Here is a 22,797-nt window from a genome sequence, read left to right as displayed (position 1 = left end):
TTTCCTCTCTTGGAGGATTCACTCAGCCCTTACAAGATGGGACTGTGTCGTGATTAAAAGCTGGCCCAAATGTTGAAACCACACACCATAAGCCAAAATAGTATCAGGACAAATGCGGGACGATGGGGTGGAGATGAGCTGGGCTCCACCACAGGCAGCCTGGCTTCAGCTCTGCCAGTGACTTCAACTTTGGCCGGATCCTGACACCATTTTGAGGGCGGGTGGGCAGCAGGGGTCGGTCGGGTGGGGGGTTATGCAGCTCCTGGGGTAGTCAGACGAAGATGGAACAGCAAAACTCCACAAGCAGTTTCAAGTCACCTAGTTACAGAGACTGAGTTTTCTTCACAGCATGCCCTTCTCAGAATGCTGGCATGTCCTCACCTAAGTTCCTCTCTCAGAAACTGAAGCCTCCCTAAGAAATCCAGTCAGGGCCAGGGCCCTGGAAATCTCTCTCCACACTCCTAGAAACAGATTTGTGGCACATGAGGTCCCCCAGACAGGGCTCTGGGCTGTCCCCTGGCACTCAGGCTTTGCCATTCACAGAGTTGGCCTCGGTCCTCAGCTGCACCCTGAGAGTCACAGCCTTGGTTGCTTTGGGACATCTTGTATCGCTTTTCATGAAGTCCACTGAAAAGCAATCAATTATTATTTTCCTTTTAAGTTTTATTGATTTATTTGGAGAGAGAGAGCACACACAGGTGTACACTCAAGCAGGGGAGGGGCAGAGAGAGAGGGAGAGAGAGAACCCCAAGCAGGCTCCGCACCATCAGCATGGAGCCAGACGCAGGATTTGATCCCACAAACAGCAAGATCATGACCTGAGGTGAAACCAAGAGTAGGACGCTCAACCTACTGAGCCACCCAGGTACCCTTCATCTATTGTTTTCTGAGCAATAAGCCCTATTCTAGGACTAGCAACAGAACAGAAAGGGTGCCTGGAGCTTCCGGATCAGTGAACATGTGGAGATGTGGGAAGAGCGCCATGCCTGGAAAGCGCACGGAAGCTCGGCACCTTCCCCCACACCCCACCCTATGCATCTCTTCCATCTGGCTGTTGATTCATATCCTGTATCGTACTCTTCAGTAAACCGGTGAGCACTAAGAAACAAAACCGGAAAGAGTCCCTGATCTCAAGGAGCTTACATCTTAGTGGAAATGGGGCGATTTGTAATTTTGCTCAGACACAAACTTGCATCACACCCTACAATGCTGACATGTGAGAGCCACTTGGCAAGTGAGTGAGCCTGGCTGACAACCTGGCACTGTCCTTCCAGTGCAGCTTTGTTGACCATCATCACATGGCAATAGTTGATGTGGAGTACTTACATAAAACTTTGTTTCCTTGGTTAAAAAATAAGGAGGGCAGCCCTAGCATTGGTACCATGAGTGAAAACGAAATGAAGAGTCCAAAAAAGTGATGCCTTACAAGCCAGAACACAAAATTTTTTGTCAAATTAAAAGTGGAATTCAAATTTGGTAGTGGCTCACAATTTGAGATTATTAAGTCTATCATATCCTTCACATGGAAATGGATTTTTAAAAACAGTTAGTGACTTCATCAAAATTCAACATGCCTACCCTTCTAAAAACATTAGCCAGAAAACAAAAAGACAATCCAGAGACTGGGGAAAAATATGTGCAAAATACATATCTGATAAAGGACTTAGATCCACAATATATAAAGAACTCTCAAAACTCAGTAACAACAAACCAATATAACAAATAATCAAAAGATTTTAACAAACGTTTCACCAGAGATGATCTACAAATGGCAAACAAGCACATGAAAGATGTTCAACATCATTAGTCATTAGGGAAATATGAATTAAAATCAGAACGAGCCACCATCACATGCGTGTCTGAACGGACACCAAACAGACAAAAAACTGCCAGTAAAAAGTGCTGAGGAGGATGGATGCAAGCAAACTGAACCTCTCAAACACTGCTGGAGGGAATGCAACATGGTATAGCCACTTTAGAAAACGGTTTGGCAGTTTCTCATGAAGTTAAATAATGCATTTAGCATACAAACCACAATCCTACTCCTACATATTTACCCAAAAGAAAGGAAAATACAGGCTTCCCCAAAACCTCTAGGCAAATGTTTACAGTGACTTTCTTCCTTATTTCCAAACTTGTAAACAACCCAAAGTCCTTCAACTGGTGAAATCGACAGACTGTGGTACATCCATAGAAGGGAATACTACTTAGCAAATAAAAGCAAACGAACTAATACACGAAACAACATGGATTTATCTCAAATGCACTACACTAACCAGAAGAAGGAGGACTTTAAAGGCTACAGTTTGTCATTCCATTTTTATAACATTTGGGAAGAAGCAAGGCAAACTACAGGCAAAGAAAACAGATTTGGTGTTTGGCAGTGGCTGGAGGTAGTAGGAGAGGCTGACGACAAAGAGGCACGAAGGAACTTCTCAGGGAGATAAAACTGTGTACGTCTTGAGTATGGTAGTGGTTACCAGATTATATGCTTTTGTCAAAACCCACAGAACTGTATACTGCAAATGATGAATTTTACCGTGTACAAATTATATCTCAGTAAACCTAACTTAATAATTTTTTAAAAAAATCAATCTGTATATTTCAGCCAATGTAAATAAAAACAGTTCATCACATGAGAAAAAATAAAAGTGAGCAAAAGTTTTAAAAGACAGGTAACTATAGTGTGAGGATATGCTCAAAAAAATACAGAAAGCAAGAATCTTGATAAGAATGTATGTCAGGCGACATTCAGGACTCTCCAAACACTCTGTATTAGTAAATATGAAAATTTTTCAAAGCATAGGGACACATCTCTCCCAAATGCCAAGAAGTCCCGGCTGACTGGATACCAAGCGCTGAGCATAATTTTCTATCTTGGTAAAAGATGCCAAGACACAAAACGGGTTCTTTGACCTCCGATTCAGGCCCATCAGTATTTGAGCTCCACACAAGAGAAGTTTCAAGGTATAACAACTAATAGTGAGCTAACCTCCACTTAAAAAGACAAATAAATGGGCGCCTGGGTGGCTGTCAGTTAAGCATCTAACTTCAGCTCAGGTCATGATCTCACAGTCTGTCAGTTCAAGCCCGGGGCCGGGCTCTATGCTGACAGCTCAGAGCCTGAAGCCTGCTTTGGATTCTGTGTCTCCCTCTCTCTCTCTGCTCCTCCCCCACGCGTGCTCTGTGTCTCTCTCTCTCTCTCAAAAATAAACATTAAAAAAATTTTTTTGATAAATAAATAAAATAAATCAAAAAAACAAATCAAAAAACAATGTAGACATTAAAAGCACCTAATAAACCCTTTTCACATTCCAATCCAAGGAATCGATATGTGCCTGGATGACCTGACCCAAGATGGTGTCTGTCCTGCCCCTCTTCCAAGGCCTCTTAACTGGGCATTGTCTTTTAATAGCAGCATGGAAACAAAACTGAGTGAGGCTGGGCCAGTTTCCAGTAAGACAACCAGCAAAAAAACAGGCTCTTAAAATAGAAGCACAGGAAAAAAAAAAACAAAAAAAAACAAAAAACAGGGGAATTGGTGATGGGAAAAGAAACTGTTTCCACCATGGAGAGAGGCATCGACAAGCAAACCTGCTCCGACCTACCCCCTCCTCAATTCTTCCTCCCTGTTCAAATGTGGATTCGAGGGGCGGTGGGGGGAGGGCGGCCATAGGAAAGGGGATAAGAAGGGGAGGTTAAAAGGGAAAGGCGCAATTAAGAGTTAAAATGGGACCCTTCCAGTCATTCCAAGGGTCATTTACGGCTCTGTTCCACACCCTACCTCTAGGCTGCCAGCCTCTGAAATGACAGGAAAGGTAAAAATAAAACTGCTGCCAAGTCCATTCTACGTCCCGGAAAGACAAATGATTTACTTCTGCCCAGCCTGGAGTAGAGAGCAATCTCCCCAACAGTGGCAGCTCTAGGAGACTAAAAGATGCATCTTGCAAGAGAACGTAGGATACATTTTGATTCATCTCACCGAATTCCAGATTGCAGGTTGGGAACACTAGAAGAGAATGCTCAAACACCCTCCCACACTTGAAAGAGAGCTAAAGCTCACGGGAAGTAGTCACTCCCCATTCCACCCCGCTCGGTGCTGCAGCGGGTGACTGATGTGTCCCACGGCCTGAGACGGCACAAGGATGTAGGACGCTCAGGCAGCCAGCACTGTGGGCCGCCGGTCCCCATGGACACGCAGTTGGAATCTGCATGGGGGGACCCTGAAAGGGATGTGGAGCCCCGGCTTGTGCAGGTAAGCCAGAAGAGCGTCTCCACCTTCTGTCTACTGAAATCGTTTGAGTGTCCCCTGTGCTACAGCCTCAGACCAAAAAGGACTACGTAGGACCCTGAGGTACCAGGGTCAACGACACACTCGGGTGTTATTTCTAAGTGTTCTGACACAGCATATCACAAAGGCAGAAATCCAGCAGGAGTGAGGTAAGCTCCAAAAAGAGTATGTTCCTTGGACATTCAACACAATGCGCCAAATTGCTCCTGAGGAAAATTCAGAGGCTCTGCTGATCTGTTCAGCTGGCACACTCTTCTCTAGAAGCCCGATCCAAATCTTGGTCTAAACGTCCCTCATCTCCCAGGCTAGAGTAAATTCTCTTGCATTCTCTCACCAGGCATTCTAATTTTCCCTTTATGGCACCTGTATTTGTAATTGTATATTCGTTTGTTTATTTGTTCAATGTCTATCTCCAGTAAGGTCCATGAGGTCAGGAACCATGTCTCTTTTGTGTACCTTTGCATAACCAGCACCCAGCATGTGCCTGGCCTTACAAGAAGGCGCATAAAAATATTTGCTGAATGAATAAAAGAAGCAGGCATTCAAGTTCAAAAGCACTCTTGGGCCTGTAATCTCTAGTACCACCAAAGTTCTTTGCAATCCACTCATCACCTCCTCATCTCCTGCCATCCCTTTAGAGAATGGAATCCATGCCAGGGGATGGAATCCAAAGTCTAGCAGATAATTGAGAAGTATCAGAGCTACTGCCTTCCAGAAAGACTAACTCTAAGCATCCTGTAAAAACGTTCTCTAATATCAGCGTCTAAAAATAAAAATGATTTCACCAGACCCATTTTATGCCCACATACATATACTAAAATTGTGAGACAATCTTCAAATCCAACCAGATTCTACGTGGGTTTTTATGTGTCCCAGCTGTAATTTTGAAGCACACGCCAACAGGTAAAGACTAGGCAAGTGAGTAACATGACAGTTAAGAGAAATACCTTCTGTGGTAGGCAGAATTTCTAAAACGACACCGCCTCCAAAAGATACCCCACCCTAATGCCTAAAACCAGTGAATGCAACAAAACTTCACACCCTTGATAATGTTATATGGCAGCTGACCTTAATAAAGGGAGATCACACAAGCAAGCCTGATCTCCTAAAATCAGCATGCTTTCTCTGGCAGGTGTGAGAAGTGGGGAGCAAAAAAGAACATCAGAGCAATTCAAAGTTCAAGGGGGATTTGACACACCCTTGCTGGCATGAACATGGGAGTGGGGAACACGCAGGTGGCCTTTCAGACCTGAGAGAGTTTAATAGCCAGTAAGGAAACAAGGACCTGAGTCCTACACCCACAAGTAACTGAAGTCTATCGACAACCTGAAAGAGTTTTGAAGCAAATACTTCTTAGACTTTCCTGATAAGAATGCAGCCAGGCGAGGGAGCCTAGTGGCTCATTAAGTTGAGTGTCTGACTCTTGATCTTGGCTCAGGTCACGATCTCACGTTTTGTGGGTTCCAGCCCCACATCAGCACTCTCGCTCACTCTCTCTCTCTCTCTCTCTCTCTCTCTCTCTCAAAAATAAACATTAAAAAAAAAATCTTTAAAAACAAAAGAATGCAGGGGCACCTGGGTGGCTCAGTTGGTTAAGTGCCCAACCTCAGGTCAGGTCATGATCTTGCAGTCCATGGGTTTGAGTCCTGCATCGGGCTCTGTGCTGACAGCTCAGAGCTGGAGCCTGCTTCAGATTCTGTGTCTTCTCCCTCTCTGTCCCTTTCCCACTCGTGCTCTGTCTCTCTATCTCAAAAATAAATAATAAACATTAAAAAAAAAAAAGTTTAAAAAAATAAAAAAAGAACACAGCCTGGCCAACACCTTGATTTTGACCCTGTGGGACCCTGAGGAGACAATCCAGCCAGCCAGCCTGTGCTGTTACAGAAGGGTGAGCTAAAAAATGTTACTGTTTTAAGCCCTAAGTTTGTGGTGATTTATTACACAGCAATAGAAAATCAATACATCCTCCCAAACAAATAAATGTCAATTTCCACAGAAGACGATACTAATTTTTAAAGATATGGCTAGGTAATAGCCTTGGCCCAAATTCTTGCTGACCACCCTGTTTCACTCTGATTTCAGAAGGCCTTATGCAGGTATGGCTTAGCTCTACGCAATCAGGGCTCATCTCCTAGGAACAGCATTTCTGTGATGCAGCGTCCTTTATGAGATACACGTTCTTAAGATTCAACAATTGCTTGTAAATTTGAACAAACGATATATAAGTGAATTGTTACTATTCTTAGTGGGTAAGTAACATTCTCTTCTGCTAGAATCCAGGTACAGGGACTTTATACATTCCTTTTCCCCAAAAAGACATAATTATGTGTCAAGCTATGTCTGATTCCAGTGCTAACCGCAGAAGTTGCAAGGATTTGGAAAGAATAGTCCATGTGAAGGGTTCAATACAGAACTATCAGTCATGAAGAAAAAACAGAGGACACAGGAGAGACTGAGAGAGCAGTGGCAACCCACCACACTCCTGGCGGTTAGGCTCAGCCTTAGAAAGCACAAGGCAGTCCTGATAAAAAGTCTCCCCTATACCCAGGGCCCCTGAGATCATCACTTCTCAGGAGTTGTGGCACCAAGGAATGTAAACTAGGAGAAAGACCCACCCCGAAGTTTCGGCAAATAAGGAGCAAGAACACAAGACTCTTTCAATTCAACAAGTATTTATTGAGCTGCCGCTACGTGCAGCAAGGCGCTATTCTAGGCTCCGCTAGGGACAGGCAGAGGGATGACGCACACGTGCCTTTAGCATGGCATTTGGCTGAGGGTCTGGCACCACTCCCCCTGCACTCTCTGCCCCTCCAAGAAGAAATAAATGGAGAAGTAACTCCTCAGTAGTCTGCAATTCATTCTTTCCTAAGTGTAAAGCAAAACCGAACGATGTGATTTAAAATAAAACTTTTTAAAACCATTTTTAAAGGTAAAATTTTAAAAAATTAAAAAAAAAAAAAAAAAAAGGAACAACAAACCAACCTGGTCTTACTTCCCCCGTCTCCTTCACAAAATAACAATTATTTGTACTACATCCTACTCAATGTTTTCACTAATCTCTTTTTTTTTTTTTTTTAATTTGTGTCATTTTAGGGGTGCCTGGGTGGTTTGGTCAGTTAAACGTCTGATTTCAGCTCAGGTCATAATCTCACAGTTTTTAACTTTGAGCCCCGTGTCGGGCTCTGTGCTGACAGCTCAGAGCCTAGAACCTGCTTTAGATTCTGTGTCTCCCTCTCTGCTGCTCCCCTACTCATGTGTGCACTCGCACGTCTTCTCTGTGTGTGTCTCCCTCTCTCAAAAATAAATAAACATTTAAAAACCATAGTCATTTTGTCATTAGAACTTAAACCTTCAAAGGCCATCTATCTATACAATAGACCCAACACACAGACATGCTAAAAAGTAAAGCCAAACAAAATCTTTACAGAGGGAGCAAGTCCTTGGTCTCTCCACACCCTTCACACTGCTGGATGTAGACTTTCACACTCCATTATCAAATAATGAGCAAACCAAAGATGACTTCCACTCATCAAGATAAAGAAAAGCACACCTAAGGCAGGTTTAACGTGGCAAGTCAGTCTAGGGATAGGAAATAAAGAAGGCAGGACACACAGAAATGAAAAGGCGAGAGGATGATGAAAACGACTCCAAGGACATCACGAATCAAAGAAAGATATATAGCCTGGGACACTTTAAAGGTAGATGCTATCATCTACCTGGTGTTTTATACCAGGTGTTTTAAAACACCTGGTGTTTTAAAAATTCACCTGAATGCCATCGCAAATAACGCTACCTAACATACAAGGACCAAAAAGGTTGAAACTAAATGGGCAGGGAGGGGCACCTGAGTGGCTCAGTCAGTTAAGAATCTGACTTTCCACTGATGTCATGATCTGACAGTTCTCGAGTTTGAGTCCCGCATGGGACCAAACTCCCCTCCACCCACCCCCCTCCTTGGGGTGAGCCCTGTTTTCTCTCCCTCTCCCTCTTCCTCTCCTTCTCCCTCTCCCTCCCTCCCTCTCTCTCTCTCTCTCCCCTCTCCTTCTCCCTCTCTCTACACCCCCCCCTCACTCACTTGGGTCTTACTCCTCCTCAAAAACAAATAAATAAATAAATAAATAAATAAATAAATGGGCAGGGAAAAATACATGCCAAGCAAATATGAAACAAAAAGGAAGCTGGGACAGCTATGCTAATGTCAAACCAAACAGATTTTTAAAAATAATTTTTACAAATCGGGTGTAACTTACACAGAGTAAAATTCACCCTTTTTAAGGGTACTGTCTAATGAGTTGTAACAAATGTATACAATCGTGTTACCACCACCATATTCAAGACACAGGGCATTTCCATTCTCGGTGCCCTTTTGCAGTTAATCCCTCCCATCAGTTCCTAGAAACTGCTGATTAGATGTCTATCCCTGTAATTTTGCATTTTCCAGAATGCTATAGGCTACAATTCAGCCTTTTGTGTCTGGCTTCTTGCACTCCACCTGATGCTTTTGAGTACCATGTACGTTGTTGTTGATTGTTCCTTTTCACTGTGCAGACCAAATAAATTTTAAGAGAAAAAGTACTAAAAAAACAGAGGATCATGAGATCAGGACAAAGTTCAATTCGCCATAAGTCATATTTCAAATTCATAGTATGTGCCAATAAAATGACCTTAAAATGCATAAAACAGAAGTTCATAGACATGATTTGGCCCCATCTAGTGCTGCCCCCCTCTCCTATTTTCCCACTACTCCCTCCACACCAGCCAAACCAGCCTCCCCACCACTCTTCCAGCTCCACGGGGCTCTGCAGAAGCCATTCCTCTGCCCCAATAGTCTTCCTCCCACATATCCTCATGGCCAGCCCTATTCTTCTTCAAATCTTTGCAGAAAGGTCACCTTCTTAATGATGACTCACTTGACTGCCCCATTTACTACTGCATCCCGCTGCTCTATAATATATGCATATATATGCATATATATGTATATGTGTAATATATATATACATATATATGTATATGTATATTTCCATGGATCAGATTTATTTTTTAATCAATAAAGATAAAAAAAACAGGGGCGCCTGGGTGGCTCAGTCGGTTAAGCGGCCGACATCGGTTAAGCGGCCGACTTCGGCTCAGGTCACGATCTCGCGGTCCGTGAGTTCGAGCCCCGCGTCGGGCTCTGTGCTGACAGCTCAGAGCCTGGAGCCTGTTTCGGATTCTGTGTCTCCCTCTCTCTGACCCTCCCCCGTTCATGCTGTGTCTCTCCCTGTCTCAAAAATAAATAAAATGCTAAAAAAAAAAAAAAAAAAAAAAAAAAAAAAACAGAAAAAAGAGGATCACTCTAATATTCTCCATTATTATAGAAGCCAAGGCACAGAATGTTTCCAGAAAGAACTAGTCCATGAGGTAAACCTGCAGAAAGGTCAGGTGAGCCTCTGTGGCTGTAATTTTGGGGGAAAGATAGAAGCAGATGCAAGAATGAAGTGAACTAACACATAAAGGGAAATAAAGATGGGAGACCCAAAGAATATTGAGACCAATATCTTCACTATATTTTTAATAAGTTTTTTTTGTTTAAGTCTATTTATTCATCCTGAGAGAGAGAGAAACAGAGCACAGGAGCAGGACAGGGGCAGAGAGAGGGAGGATTGAGAATCCCAAGCAAGCTCTGTGCTGTCAGTGGAGACCCAGATGCAGGGCTCGAACTCAAATTGTGAGATCATGACCCAAGCCAAAGTCAAGAGCCGGACGCTTAACCAACGGAGCCACCCAGGTGCCCCTATATTTTAATAAGTTAAGGGTACATGATAACTTCAGGAACACTGTGACACATGAAGCATAATGCTATATAAACTCTGTATTTCGGTTCCGTAAATATTTTTATCTAACACAAAACTTAAATATAGAATCGTTTCAATGTTTGAAATGCATCATTCTATCAAGGCTACGGAGTATGCCATTGTAAAGACACCCACTAAACTAAATCCCAGGGGCACCTGGATGGGTCAGTCAGTTAAGCGGCCAACTTAGGCTCAGGTCATGATCTTGTGGTTTGTGAGTTCAAGCCTGGCATCAGGCTCTGTGCTGACAACTCAGAGCCTGGAGCCCGCTTCAGATTCTGTGTCTCCTCCTCTCTCTGCCCATCCCATGCTCATGCTCTGTCTCTCTCTGTCTCTCAATAATAAACATTAAAAAAAACAAAAAACTAAACCCCAAATCTCCACTTCCATAGAGCTTGGCAATTTCAAAAGGAGTCACTGAGTGCCCGCAGAATCCTAAAGGAAAAGTCTAACCTCATCATGCCACACTATGCCACCAAATGGCTTAAGCCCCCCTCTCCCTGCCATCCCCATCTGTCCAAAGCATCTGCCATCAGTTCTGTTCTGCTTCTTAATCACCACATACCCAAGCTGCCTAAGCTCCCAGGACTAAAAAGTCATTTCTCCAAAACCCATACTCTCTTTATTTGCTTCTCTGTATATCCTGTCCCTTTCAACCACAATTTTCTAGAACTAAGAAATCCCAGAATCCAGATACAGATATAATTAAAGTAGAAACACCACCGCTGTGCCCTCATTGTGGTGACTCTTATACTGGCCCCATAGTCCAATATCAGAAATACACTTTGTTTTGCTCTCTATCTCTTCAAGTTTGGTTTTCATTCCTGCCCCTAAGGATACACTTTCAGAGTGTGACTGCCCCAGGGCCACACGGTGCTACCTTTTCACAGAAGCTGCTAACACCAATCTCAACCATTATGGGGGATGCCATTTTAAAGTGACAGCTTCATAAGCTCCTCCCCTCCTGCATTTCTTATTTCCTTGAATAACATCACAATCTAAGCACCGAGTCCTCTCTATTCCTGTTCATCCTTCACCCCGTCTCATTAGTCAGTCACCCAGTCCTGCTCAGTGATTACACCTCCTAGGTATTTCTAGGTATTTCTCTTGACTTCTCTCCATTCTGCCCACTGCCCAAGGCCAGTCATCAATTCCTTACTCATCAGTTCCCTACAACAGTCCTCTTCTTGGTCCCTGGTTCTAATTTCTTTTTTTTTTTTTTTTTTTTTTTAAATTTTTTTTTTTTAACATTTTATTTATTTTTGAGACAGGGAGAGACAGAGCATGAATAGGGGAGGGGCAGAGAGAGAGGGAGACACAGAATCTGAAACAGGCTCCAGGCTCTGAGCGGTCAGCACAGAGCCCGACGCGGGGCTCGAACTCACAGACCGCAAGATCATGACCTGAGCCGAAGTCGGACGCTTAACCGACTGAACCACCCAGGCGCCCCCCTGGTTCTAATTTCAACCTCCACTGTGGCAGACATCCCCAATCTCTTCTATTCTACAAGTATCCCTGCTTCTGCCTACTTGCTCAGGGGCCAGAAGACCCTTAAATTCCCTTGCAGCTAAGTTCTGGAAGTAATGCAGATTATACGAATGAGAAGTTCTTGCAGATTTGGAAAGCAGAAAGAAAGCAGAGGCCATTCCTCTTGTGGTCCTGATGACTGGCAGGGGCTCCGGCACCCCCCATTCTTTATACCCTGGCCACCAGCTTCCTATGTGTGAGGCAGGTGTAGGGGCAGCAACAGTTTCCCAACATGTGGATTGCAGATGCAGGGCTGTGACCTTAAAACCAAGGATGGGGAAGGTCATGCTTCTGTTCTTCCAGCCCATACAAAGACTTCTGTAAACACTTAATTCCACACATTTAATCCCTTTCTGCTCAAGATACCTCGAGTGGCTTCTATTTGAGTGACTTCTATTTCCTGGAATGAACCTTAACTGATACAACTTCAAATGTATCCATTTGATATTTTCCTGAATAATGTATTACAGAAATAGCACATCATGCCCTTTCTCAAAATTCAGTGGTTCACTATCTCCAAAGAATTTAAAAATCTAAAGTTTTGGGGCACCTGGGTGGTTCAGTCGGTTAAGCGTCCAATTCTGGCTCAGGTCATGTTTCATGGTTTGTGAGTTCCAGCCCCCCCGTCGGGCTCTGTGCTGACTGCCTGGAGCTTGGAGCCTACTTTAGATTCCGTGTCTCCCTCTCTCTCTGCCCCTCCCCCACTCATACTCTGTCTCTCTCTCTCTCTCTCTCTCTCTCTCTCTCTCTCTGAAAAATAAAAAAACATTAAAAAATTATTTAAAAAAAAAAAAGTCCTCAATAAAGCATAAAGGCCCTTTATGAATTGGGTCTCACCTTCTTACCATCTCCTATAGCAGGGATCAGCAAACTGCCTATACAAGGCCAAACAGCAAATATTTTATGCTTTGCAGACCGTCCAATCTCTGTCACAACTACTTAACTCTGCCACTGGGGCATAAAAGTGGCCATAGACAATATGTAAATGAACGAGTATAGCTGTATTCAAATAAAACATTACTTACTAAATAAATAAAATATTATTTACAAAAACAGGTTATCAAGACCATAAAGATAAGCCACAGACTAAAAGAAAATGTTTGCAAAGGACATATCTAATAAGGAAATGATACCCAAAATATACAAACTCTTAAAACTCAACCATCAGAAACCGCCCAGGGGCGTCTGGGTGGCTCTGTTGGTTAACCGTCTGACTCGATTTTCACTCAGGTCATGATCTCACCATTGTGAAACTGAGCCCCACATTAAGCTCTGTGTTGGACATTGGGTCTGCTTGGGTTTCTCTCTCTATATCTCCCTCTGACCCTTTCCTCCACTCTTGTTCACTCTCTCTCTCCCTCTCAAGATAAATAAATAAACAAATATTTTAAAAAAAGAAAAGAAACCACCCAACTAAAAAATAGACCAAAGACCTAAAAAGACACTTCACCAAACAACAACATAGGTGACAAATAAAGCTATGAAAACATGCTCCATGTCATCTATCATCAGGAAAATGCAAATTAAAACAGCAATGAGATACTACTACAAAGTTATTAGAATGGCCAAAATCTAGAACACTGATAACACCAAATGTTGGTGAGGATACAGAACAAGAGGAACTATCATTCATTGCTGGTGGGAACATAAAATAGTACAGCTACTATGGAAGACAACCTGGTAGTTTTTTACAAAACTAAACATACTTTGGGAAGCCTGGGTGGCTCAGTCGGTTAAGCATCCAACTCTTGATTACAGCTCAAGTCAATGATGTCATGGTTTGTGACTTCGAGCCCCCCATTGGGCTCAGTGCTGACAGAGCAGAGCCTGCTTGGGATTCTCTACCCCTCCCTGGCTCGTGTGCATTCTCTTTCTCTCTTCTCTCTCTCTCTCTTTCTCTCAAAGTAAATAAACTTAAAAAAAAAAAAAAAACTACACATACTTTTACCATATGTTCCAGCAATCACTCTCCTTGGCATTTACCTCAAAGAGCTGAAAGTATGTCTACAAAAAAACCTGCACACGGATGTTTCTAGCAGCCTTACTCATGACTGTTAAAACTTGGACGGAATCAAGCCTGTCCTTCAGTTGGTGAATGGATGAATAAACTGTGTACATCCAATGGAATACTATTCAGCACTAAAAAGAAATGCACTATCAAGTCATAAAATAACATGGAGGAAACCTAAATGCATTACTACTAAGTGAAAGAAGCCGATCTGAGCTACATACTTTATGATTCCAATGATATGACATTCTAGAAAAGGCAGAGTCTTTCGGAAACTATAAAGGAATCACTCGTTGCAGGAGTTGACGGGGAGGGAAAGATGAACAGGTAGAGCACGGAGGATTTTTAGGGCAGTAGAACTATTCTGTATGACAGTATAATGGTGGATAAGCGTCACTATAAATTCATCAAAACCCAGAGAATGTACAAGGGTGAAATGTAATGCAAACCACGGATTTGGGGGATGAGGATGTGTCAGTGTAGGTTCATCGACTGTTTAACAAATGTGCTGCACTAGGAGCACCCAGGTGGTTCAGTCGGTTAAGTGTCTGACTTCGGCTCAGGTAATGATCTCTGTACTGACAGCTCAGAGCCTGGAGCCTGGAGCCTGCTTCAGATTCTGTGTCTCCCGCTCTTTCTACCCCTTCCCTGCTCACACTCTCTCTCTCGCTCTCAAAAATAAATTTTTTTTTTAACGTGTTGTGCCAGTTCGGGATGTTAAGAGTAGGGGAGACGTGTATGTGGGGGCTGAGGGCATACGGGAAATCGAAATCTCTGTACCTTCTGCTCAATTTTGCAGTGAACCTAACACCGCTCTTTAAAAAAAAAGAAAAATAGGGGCGCCTGGGTGCCTCAGTTCCTTAAGCATCTGGCTTTGGCTCAGGTCACGGTCTTGCGGTTCATGAGTTTGAGCCCCACATCGAGCTCTATGCTGACAGCTCGAGCCTGGAGCCTGCTTTGGATTCTGTGTCTCCCCCTCTCTCTGCCCCTCCCGACCCGCACTGTGTGTGTCTCTCTCAAAAATAAACATTAAAAAAAAAAAGTAAAAAAAACAAAAACAAAAAAACAGGTGGCATCCTGGATCTTCCCTGTGAACCATAGTTTGCTATAGCTATCAGCCCAAATATCTTACATATGGACATTACCAACTAGCTAACATTTCCTCGGATATGCTAAATTCTCTTTATTCCGCCTTGTCTCCGCCCTGCTGCACTCTCTTCCTGGAATGACTTCCCTTACCCTGATGTCGCTGGTCTGCAAGCTCCTTTCAAAGTACAGCTCCAACGTGGGAGGTGTCCCCTAAATCCCCCAGGTGGATTTGGGTACACCTTCCACTATCCTCCTCTTGCATGTGAACTCACCACCATGGTGGGGTCCATCACCCTATCCTAATTATCACCTATGTGTCTGTCTCCTGCTAGATGCCACAGTCCGTGATGACAGGGACCACGGCTTTCTATCTTTGTATCACCACAACATAGCTCAGAGCCTGGCATTCCTGTGTGTAGAACAAATACTGCCTTTAATTGCAGATAGCTGCCTTACTTTCTCCTAGCTCACGAAAAGTTCCCAACCAGCTTTCTGGCACACACCACACCTCTCTAGGCTCACAGAAAAGAAATGCCCAATAACTACCTATAAAATGAAGAGATAAGTATATAGTACTGTATAGTGCATAGTTTTAATTGGTATAAAATTAATAAATTAATGTATAAATGAATGTAATTAATCTCCATGACTACTTTTCAATGCCTTGCTTTGACAATGCAGTAAGACTACTGTCCACAGTCTCAATCCTATTCCATCTAAACCAACTACTCAGAAGAGAGTCCCTTGTAAGCAGGGACTGTGTCTTAGTTATCACTGAAGGAATAAATGAATTACACTAATTTCTCTTTTTTTTTTTAATGTTTATTTATTTTGAGAGAGAGAGTGGGAGCAGGGGAGGAACAGAGAGAGGGAGAGACAGAGAGAACCCCAAGCAGGCTCCATGCTGTGAGAGCAGAGCCCGATGCAGGGCTCAATCTCATAAACCGTGAGATCATGACCTGAGCCAAAATCAAGAATTGGACTCTCAACCAACTGAACCACCCAGGTGCCCCACACTTAACTTCTCTGCTTAATCCTTTTGCTTCCTCAGCAATCCTGAGGACTGGAAGTAAAAGCTGTTGGGTGGGAGGCTTGAATGAAAATTGTAAAGGTGTTCAGTTGAGCTTCATGCCGACAGGGTGACATCTCTAAATAACCGTGGTTTCAAATCAAGTAGCCTTTAGTCATCTCAACTGAAGGGGAGGTTAACAGTGGCCAGTGATAACTGAGAGAACGGCCCAGTGCCCAAAGACTCAACTCTCATCCTGTCCGTCCCTCTGTCCCCATTAGCTTTGCTTCCCAAACCCCCCTGGTCCTCCCAGGACTCCCAGCAGCGTTCCCAGCAGACGCATGCCTGCTTGAGTTTATTTTTCTTTCCTTTCTGGGCTGGGCTGTCTGCAGACACAGCTGATGGGCTATTTAGAGCTCACCAGAGACCTTGGGGCTTTGTAAGTCTCTGAGACTACAGCTCTTTTAAATCTTCAGAGGTCATTAATGCCAAGGCACGGGAGTCCATAAATTTGATATATTTTTATCAAAGCAGGGTAAAAAGAGAAAGAGGAAAGGAGGGAGGATTAAAATTCCATCACAAGAGGTTCTGAAACTTTTGCACGTAAGAGAATCACAGGGGAGCACGTTAAAATGCAGGTTCTGACCGACGCTGGCCAACACTCACAGCTGATGATGGGCATAAGCAAATTCAAGGCTTCTATCCCTTCACGCCAAACACACATATGCATATACATTCGTGCATGATCACACATGCTCTTACACAAAACAGACATGTACACACGGAATGAAGGGAAATTAATTGCCGAAGCCCCCTTACAGCTCCTTCAACAAGATCTCTTTCGGTCTTCAGACCTATTAATGAAAAAGTTCAGTGCATTCTTCCCTTTTGGTCTCCCCATTTCCCTACGTAACTGTGGCAAATCTAGAGGGGCTCCTGGCTAGGTACCCAAGTCGGAGGAAATTTCAGGCTGTGCTTAGAGGAGCGGCATTGCTCACACACCACCCTGCGGGTCATCCGGGAGCTGGCTGCACCTCAACTCCCTAACTTCATATAACCGCGGCACGGGGAAAAACTCACAGGTGACGACGCATCAGCCAAGTACGGAGGGACTCAAACATCCTGACTGTCTACTCTCCAGTCTTGAATTTCACGCCCATTTCTAACCAAACAGTGACTCTGACGACAGCTGCCACTACCGGTGCGGATCCCCTTCTTTCCCTGCACGTATGCCCCGCTGCTGGCTTCTGTGGTTCACCGTTCGCCCCTTCCATAGTTCCCAAGACACTGCACGGGACCGTCGGACAACAGACGACAGTCTCTCTGCAGATGCCCCCTCCACTCTGTCCTCGGTCTTTCCCTCTCCACACACGGACCTCTCTCTCTGAACTTCCCATGATGCTCATGGTTTATTTGTCTGTTTCCCACACAACCCGTACATATATCACAAAGACTGTGACCTCGCCGTGGAAAGCAGAAGCCGTGTCGCGTGCAATGTGTGCACAGCACCAGGCACATCTCACATCTTCAAAACCTGAATTGACTTAGGCATGGCTCCCAAAGCCAGCCCTCGTTCCAGCAAAATAAAATAAACGCTGGGGGATTATTAAAGGGTGTGGTAGGCCCTCCCTGTGCCAGCCAGCACACACTCTCCCAGGGGGCTCCTTTGCACACCAGGCGCTCGCCACTGTCGGACTGGAATGAGGAACACTGGCTGAGGACGCAGCGCAGCATGGCATGCTGACAGAATCCGGGGTAAGCCACGTAATCGCCCCCACTCCAAACACCGAGGAGTGTTAGACCAGCCCTCTCAGCCCACCAAGATAAGTGCCGTTCTGACACGTTACCTGGCAGTGGCCAGCCTTCATCTGGAACCCACTCCCCCAACTCCCAAACTCAGCTCTCAAGCCTGGGAGAGAGTTGGAACAGGACAGGAGCATGACCTCTGAGGCCAATGTGGATCACTGACTTAGAATCATTGGCCACTGTTACAAAGATAGACTGCGCGGAAGAAGTAAGTGATCATTACTGAGCCTGGAGAAATCCTAAATTCCGAAATCTGTCTGCCTCAACAGCAAACAACAGTTTCTCCAACCTAATACCATCGCTGGTCAGTTTTCTCAGGGTGACAGAGGCTGCTTTTTACTTTTTTATTGTGAAATATGCCAGGTAAGCAAAGGAATATATTAAATATGTTTGGTTCTAAGAAGAAAAGGAAGACGAACACTCGAGGACCCACCCCCCACATTCACGGTGCCATGAAGTTTCCAAGTTTCCTCACTTTACCCATCTCCGCCCCCACAACGATAACCATTCTACTGAATTCAGGGTTAATTATTCCTTTTCATTTTTTTATGGCTTTACTCCCCATGGAGGTATCCATTAAAAAATATATGTGGTTTAGTTTGACATTTTTTAACTTTATATAAATTACATCATACTATATTTTCCCCCCCGGTGGCCTGCTCCTCTTGTTCAACACTATGTTTCTGAGATTCCCCCATATTGAGGCAACTATCTTTCACCCCATTTTTACTATGGGATAGTATTTCATTCTAAGACTACACACAATTTATGACATTAATGCATTCTTTATTCAACCAGACCCACGTGCTGCACACTAATATGGTGTGTCTATAAATCAAGTTATGCCACATGGGTCGTTGGTGGCAATCCCATGCTGGCTGCCATGTGGAAGACCAGATGGTAAATAACCAGAGATGTTTCACCCAATTATTCTTAAGGAGTGGATAAATCCCACTCAAAGAGCTTGGAGGTCATGCTTGGCAAGCAAATGGTCCCTTTGCTGGATGAACTTGGGTAGATGAACCTCTAAGTAAAACCCTTACATGGTTCTGGTTCTAAACCTTAATAAAGTAGGAGAAAGGAGAGGAAACAGCTGTTTGACACTGCAGTGTTAACCTTTCTGGGCACATCAGAGCATCCTTGATCATGGTGAGTGGCCCCCAAGTCCAGGAAAAACCTACCCCGTCAGACAGCAAAGGCTAAACATTTAGTCCAGAGGCAGCAGGGAGAAGCCCATCCTCCCTGCCCCAGGAAACCAAGGACAGTGGAGGATTGTCCTTGAATCCTGAAGGTTTCATTCATCACCCTCCTAATTACAGTCCTTGATGCAAAAATAATCAGCCATGCCACACTTCCCAGCTTTGGGGGTCAGGAGGGGCATACAACAGACTCTCCAGAGCAAAGGAACCTCCCACCACTCTCCCTGAGCATGCCCCATAGGCAAGCCCTCACACTGACATAGCCCATCTCCGTTATTTCCTACAATGAGCTTTTGAGGCAGGCGATATCCCCATTTCACATGTGAAAAAAACTGAGGTGCTGAGAGGTTTAGCAGCTCGTCCGATATCACACAGCAAGTAAATGAGAGGCCAGGATTCAATCTGTATTTTCTGATTTCAAAGCCCCGTACCCTTGTCCAGTCAACTACCCCGCTACCACTGCTCGTGCACACCATCTCCTGAAGTGCGGCAGCAACGGAGGAAAGGAGTTCTCAGTGACACAGAAGACACTGCCTTCAGATGATCCTTTCACAAGTGTTTGCTATTGAACGGCAGCAGGCTCCATGTGAACACAGAATAAATACTTAGAAGGCAGAGGCCTGTGAAAACTCAGAGGCCATGTGTAGAAAAGGCTACAGGAGCTTAGCAGGCCAATGTGGATGCCCACACGGCCCCAGCTACTTGGAAGGCACTCTGCCCACCAATAATTAACCAAAATCGAATGTCTACCATGTGTGATGGGCAAAAATGCATCCAATTTTCTGCTGGAAGTCTGCTTGCTGCCTTAAAAGACAGTAATCCTCAGCACTAACAATGACAAAGAAGGGCTACTAGGACATGTGAATTTCAAGATTAACTAGAGAACTTCAGAGAGCAATAAATAGGTCAAGAACTTAATTCCAAAGTTACTAAGGGCCAGACTCTGCCTTCCAGCCCCCAAATAAGTGACATCAGTCACATATGACACAAACTTTCCGAGTCAGCTCAAAGACCAAGATGGCAGCTACTAGTGCCAAAGCTAAGAAGGCATCGCTCTCAGCGGGTGATGTGCTGAGGTGTTCTTCTCCGCCGGCTGCTCACTACCAAAGAGATTCTGTTCTCTCTAGTTCTGGGTGCTCCTCAGGCCTCTGTTGACACAAAATTTGCCAATTATATCACTGGTCTTTACCCTGTGACACTTGCCTGTTTATCCCAACTTATAACTCATCCAGTGAGTCGAGAAAAAGTGAATGGTCTCCAGGGTGGGAGGTAACACCTTTGCAGAGGCTTGGAGAAAAGAGAACAGGAAAATGGCACCCTGGCTTCTAGTGACGCCACAGACAAAAGATCTAAACATCTGACCCTCTCTTGCTCCTGACACCTGCCTGGCACCGAAACTGTACAGACCCTCAAAACCACCACATCCAGTGAGGCTGATGGCTGTCATCAGAGGGATCATTTGAGACGCTGTGGGTACTGGCTGAAATCATACTGTGTTTCTCAAAGCATTATTCCCAATCCTTGGGATTTGTTCCAGAAGATTTTTACTAGTTTTTTATCTACTCTCTGCAGGTAATAACGATTTACAAACTGCACTCATATGATTCTTTTCCTTATAATTTCCTTAAAGTGTTTGGGGGTTTTATACACTGTGATAAATAATAAAAACAGGTTCCCAACTCCCTCCTCCCCACGTCTCTAATATACCTAAAACTATTCTCCTGTCTTGGAATTCAGTTGCCAAGGAAATGAGTTCGCACCATTAATACAGGTATAAGACAGGCATGCAGGAAATTAAGTCACTCTCGATATGTATAATAAGTATAATATAATTCAGACTTCCAGTTCAGGAGGTCTTAATCAATAGCCCAAAGGGAACCATGGATCACCCCCAAAAATAGAAACGCACAGACAGAAAATCTCACTTACAAAGAACCATTGCTCTAAACATTTGCATGTACATCCTAAAAGGATAACCGTGGTCGCTGACCCTGAATCACAAAACACTAGCCAAGCTCTGTTTGGCGGCTCTTAACCAAATAACCAGTTTAGCCAGTCCCAATCTCTGACAAGGAACGCCTGACCATTCTGAGAATCCTGAGTTCTGTACTCCCCCCTCAGCACCTCCTTAACACACTGAGTCAGGGATAAGCCCTCTGGAAATTTCCAACAGTTTCTAACATAAACTGTTCCTCGCCACCTCCCAACATGTTTTCCAATAGCTCTGAGCACCTTCCCAGCTCCTCCTTGTCCACAAGCGGGGTGGGGCGGGGGGGGGGGGGTGGTTGGGGGGTTGGGGGAGGTTGTCTTACCGAGATCTCCCACCAAAGCAGTTTGTGCTGGGGGGCTGGTGCCGGTTGTCTGGAGCGACAGCTGTCCCGCTGGATTCTCTTGAAGGTGGCTGGGATCCTAGACAGGGGACCCATCACAAGAAAAGACAGAAACATTGAGAAGCTCAGCCCTGGTTTGTTTGAGATTGTGGCTCAGGAACAAAGTTCACTCCATGCGTTTGGGTTATCCACCACACCTAGCAAGCCACGGCCTCCAGCTCGAACAGGCAGAGGGACAGCCAGATGAGATCTGACTGGGGCCCCCACACAGAGGCGCTCAAACCTGGGAAACAGCTCTTCTTCTCCAAGACCTTCAAGAATACCTCAGGCACTTCCAAGCAACTTGCCTTGTGCACTGAATAAACTTCAGCTGCACCACACGAGACGCAGAACCCATGCTGACCGTGCAAAGTGGGAGCAAGGAATTAGGGCACTGCACTCGTCCATATCACAACCAGAAAGCTCTTAAAAAGCCAAATCAGATTCAATTCAAATCAAATTATGACACCGTTTTGCTAAAAACCCCCTCAACAGCTTTCTGCTTCTTAGGACGAGGTCCAAAGTCCTCACCAAGGCCTTCGAGGCTGGGTGGTCTGAGCCGAGCTGCCCTTGCAGCCTCGCCAGCCACCACTCTCCTTCCTGCTCTCCACATTCCACCTGGCCGCCTCTGTTCCCACTGCAGGCCGAGCTCTCTCCCACCTTGAAGCCTCTGCACAAGGGACCCCTCGACCTCTCACTCAGCTACCCCACTCCTGCACCTCCCCACACCTCCCCCTTGGCCTGTCTAATCTCTTCAGCTCTGGCGGGTCTCAGCTTCCTCAAAGAAACCCTCCCTGGTCCCTAGCTGAAGTGAGACTTCCCGAAAGTATGGGACTCTCATATCACCCAGTACTTTTCCTTCATCACTTTGGTCACAATTACAGTTACATAATTATTTCTGCACCTCCTTGTTTCATGTCTAACATTCCCACCTCCACCAAGTAAATCAGAAGCTCCTAGGAGTAGAGACCATATGAATTTTGCCCCCACCATCTGGCTAGCACCTGGTCCAGGACCTAGTACGTACCAGGTGCTCAATTACGGATATACGTGCAGAATGAGCGAATAATTCATGTTTCCTCCATGCACCAAAAGTACCCAAAGCACCACTCAGTCCAGGGAGGTTTCTCAAGTCAAGGCCCATCCAATCACTGAGATTCCACCCTACTGCCCTTGCATTAGAATTCAAATCTCACTCCCTCAAAGCTACAGAAAGCCTGGTCGGGGCCTGGAAAGTGCCACAGTTACATCACATTTAACGAGAAAAATTATGGAGAAACCCAGCCCATCTCAGACCTCAGACTTCATGAAATAATTTCCTGCTAGATCCAAAGGTGACTAATTTCAGAGTAGATCAAAAGAAACAAACTGCCCTCGTTCAGGACAGAGTGGGAGATACTCCAATTTTCCTGCCTCTGTCTCTATTTTGCTAGTGTGAATCTCTAAGACACACAGCCCCCTTTCTCACCCAATACTTTCTTATAAAAGACACCTTCAAGCTCCTCCAGGAAGTTTAACTGTATTGGGAAGAAAAAGGAGCCCCAAGTAACATTTAATAAAGACATCTTATTTTCGAGAGCCCGTGTGGGATGAAAAGATATTTTCTCTGCTCTCAAAGCAAACTACAACACACTTACAAAGACCTGGCATTTATTTTGGTCCTTT

The 22,797-nt window shown here is 44.7% G+C and overlaps 1 protein-coding gene across 1 annotated transcript in view; it reads right to left on the bottom strand.

Moving 5' to 3' along the window:
* WWP2 (WW domain containing E3 ubiquitin protein ligase 2) overlaps nt 1-22,797 on the bottom strand; it is a 155,129-nt gene that overhangs the window by 63,636 nt on the left and 68,696 nt on the right. Inside the window, exon 6 of the mRNA XM_058707642.1 lies at nt 21,076-21,172. Within this exon, the coding sequence (XP_058563625.1) occupies nt 21,076-21,172 (97 nt within the window). The remainder of the gene's footprint in view (nt 1-21,075; nt 21,173-22,797) is intronic.

The sequence above is a fragment of the Neofelis nebulosa genome, chromosome 17 (genome assembly GCF_028018385.1).
Source record: "Neofelis nebulosa isolate mNeoNeb1 chromosome 17, mNeoNeb1.pri, whole genome shotgun sequence".
Classification (NCBI taxonomy): Eukaryota; Metazoa; Chordata; class Mammalia; order Carnivora; family Felidae; genus Neofelis; species Neofelis nebulosa.
This window is presented reverse-complemented; position numbering and strand designations above follow the sequence as displayed.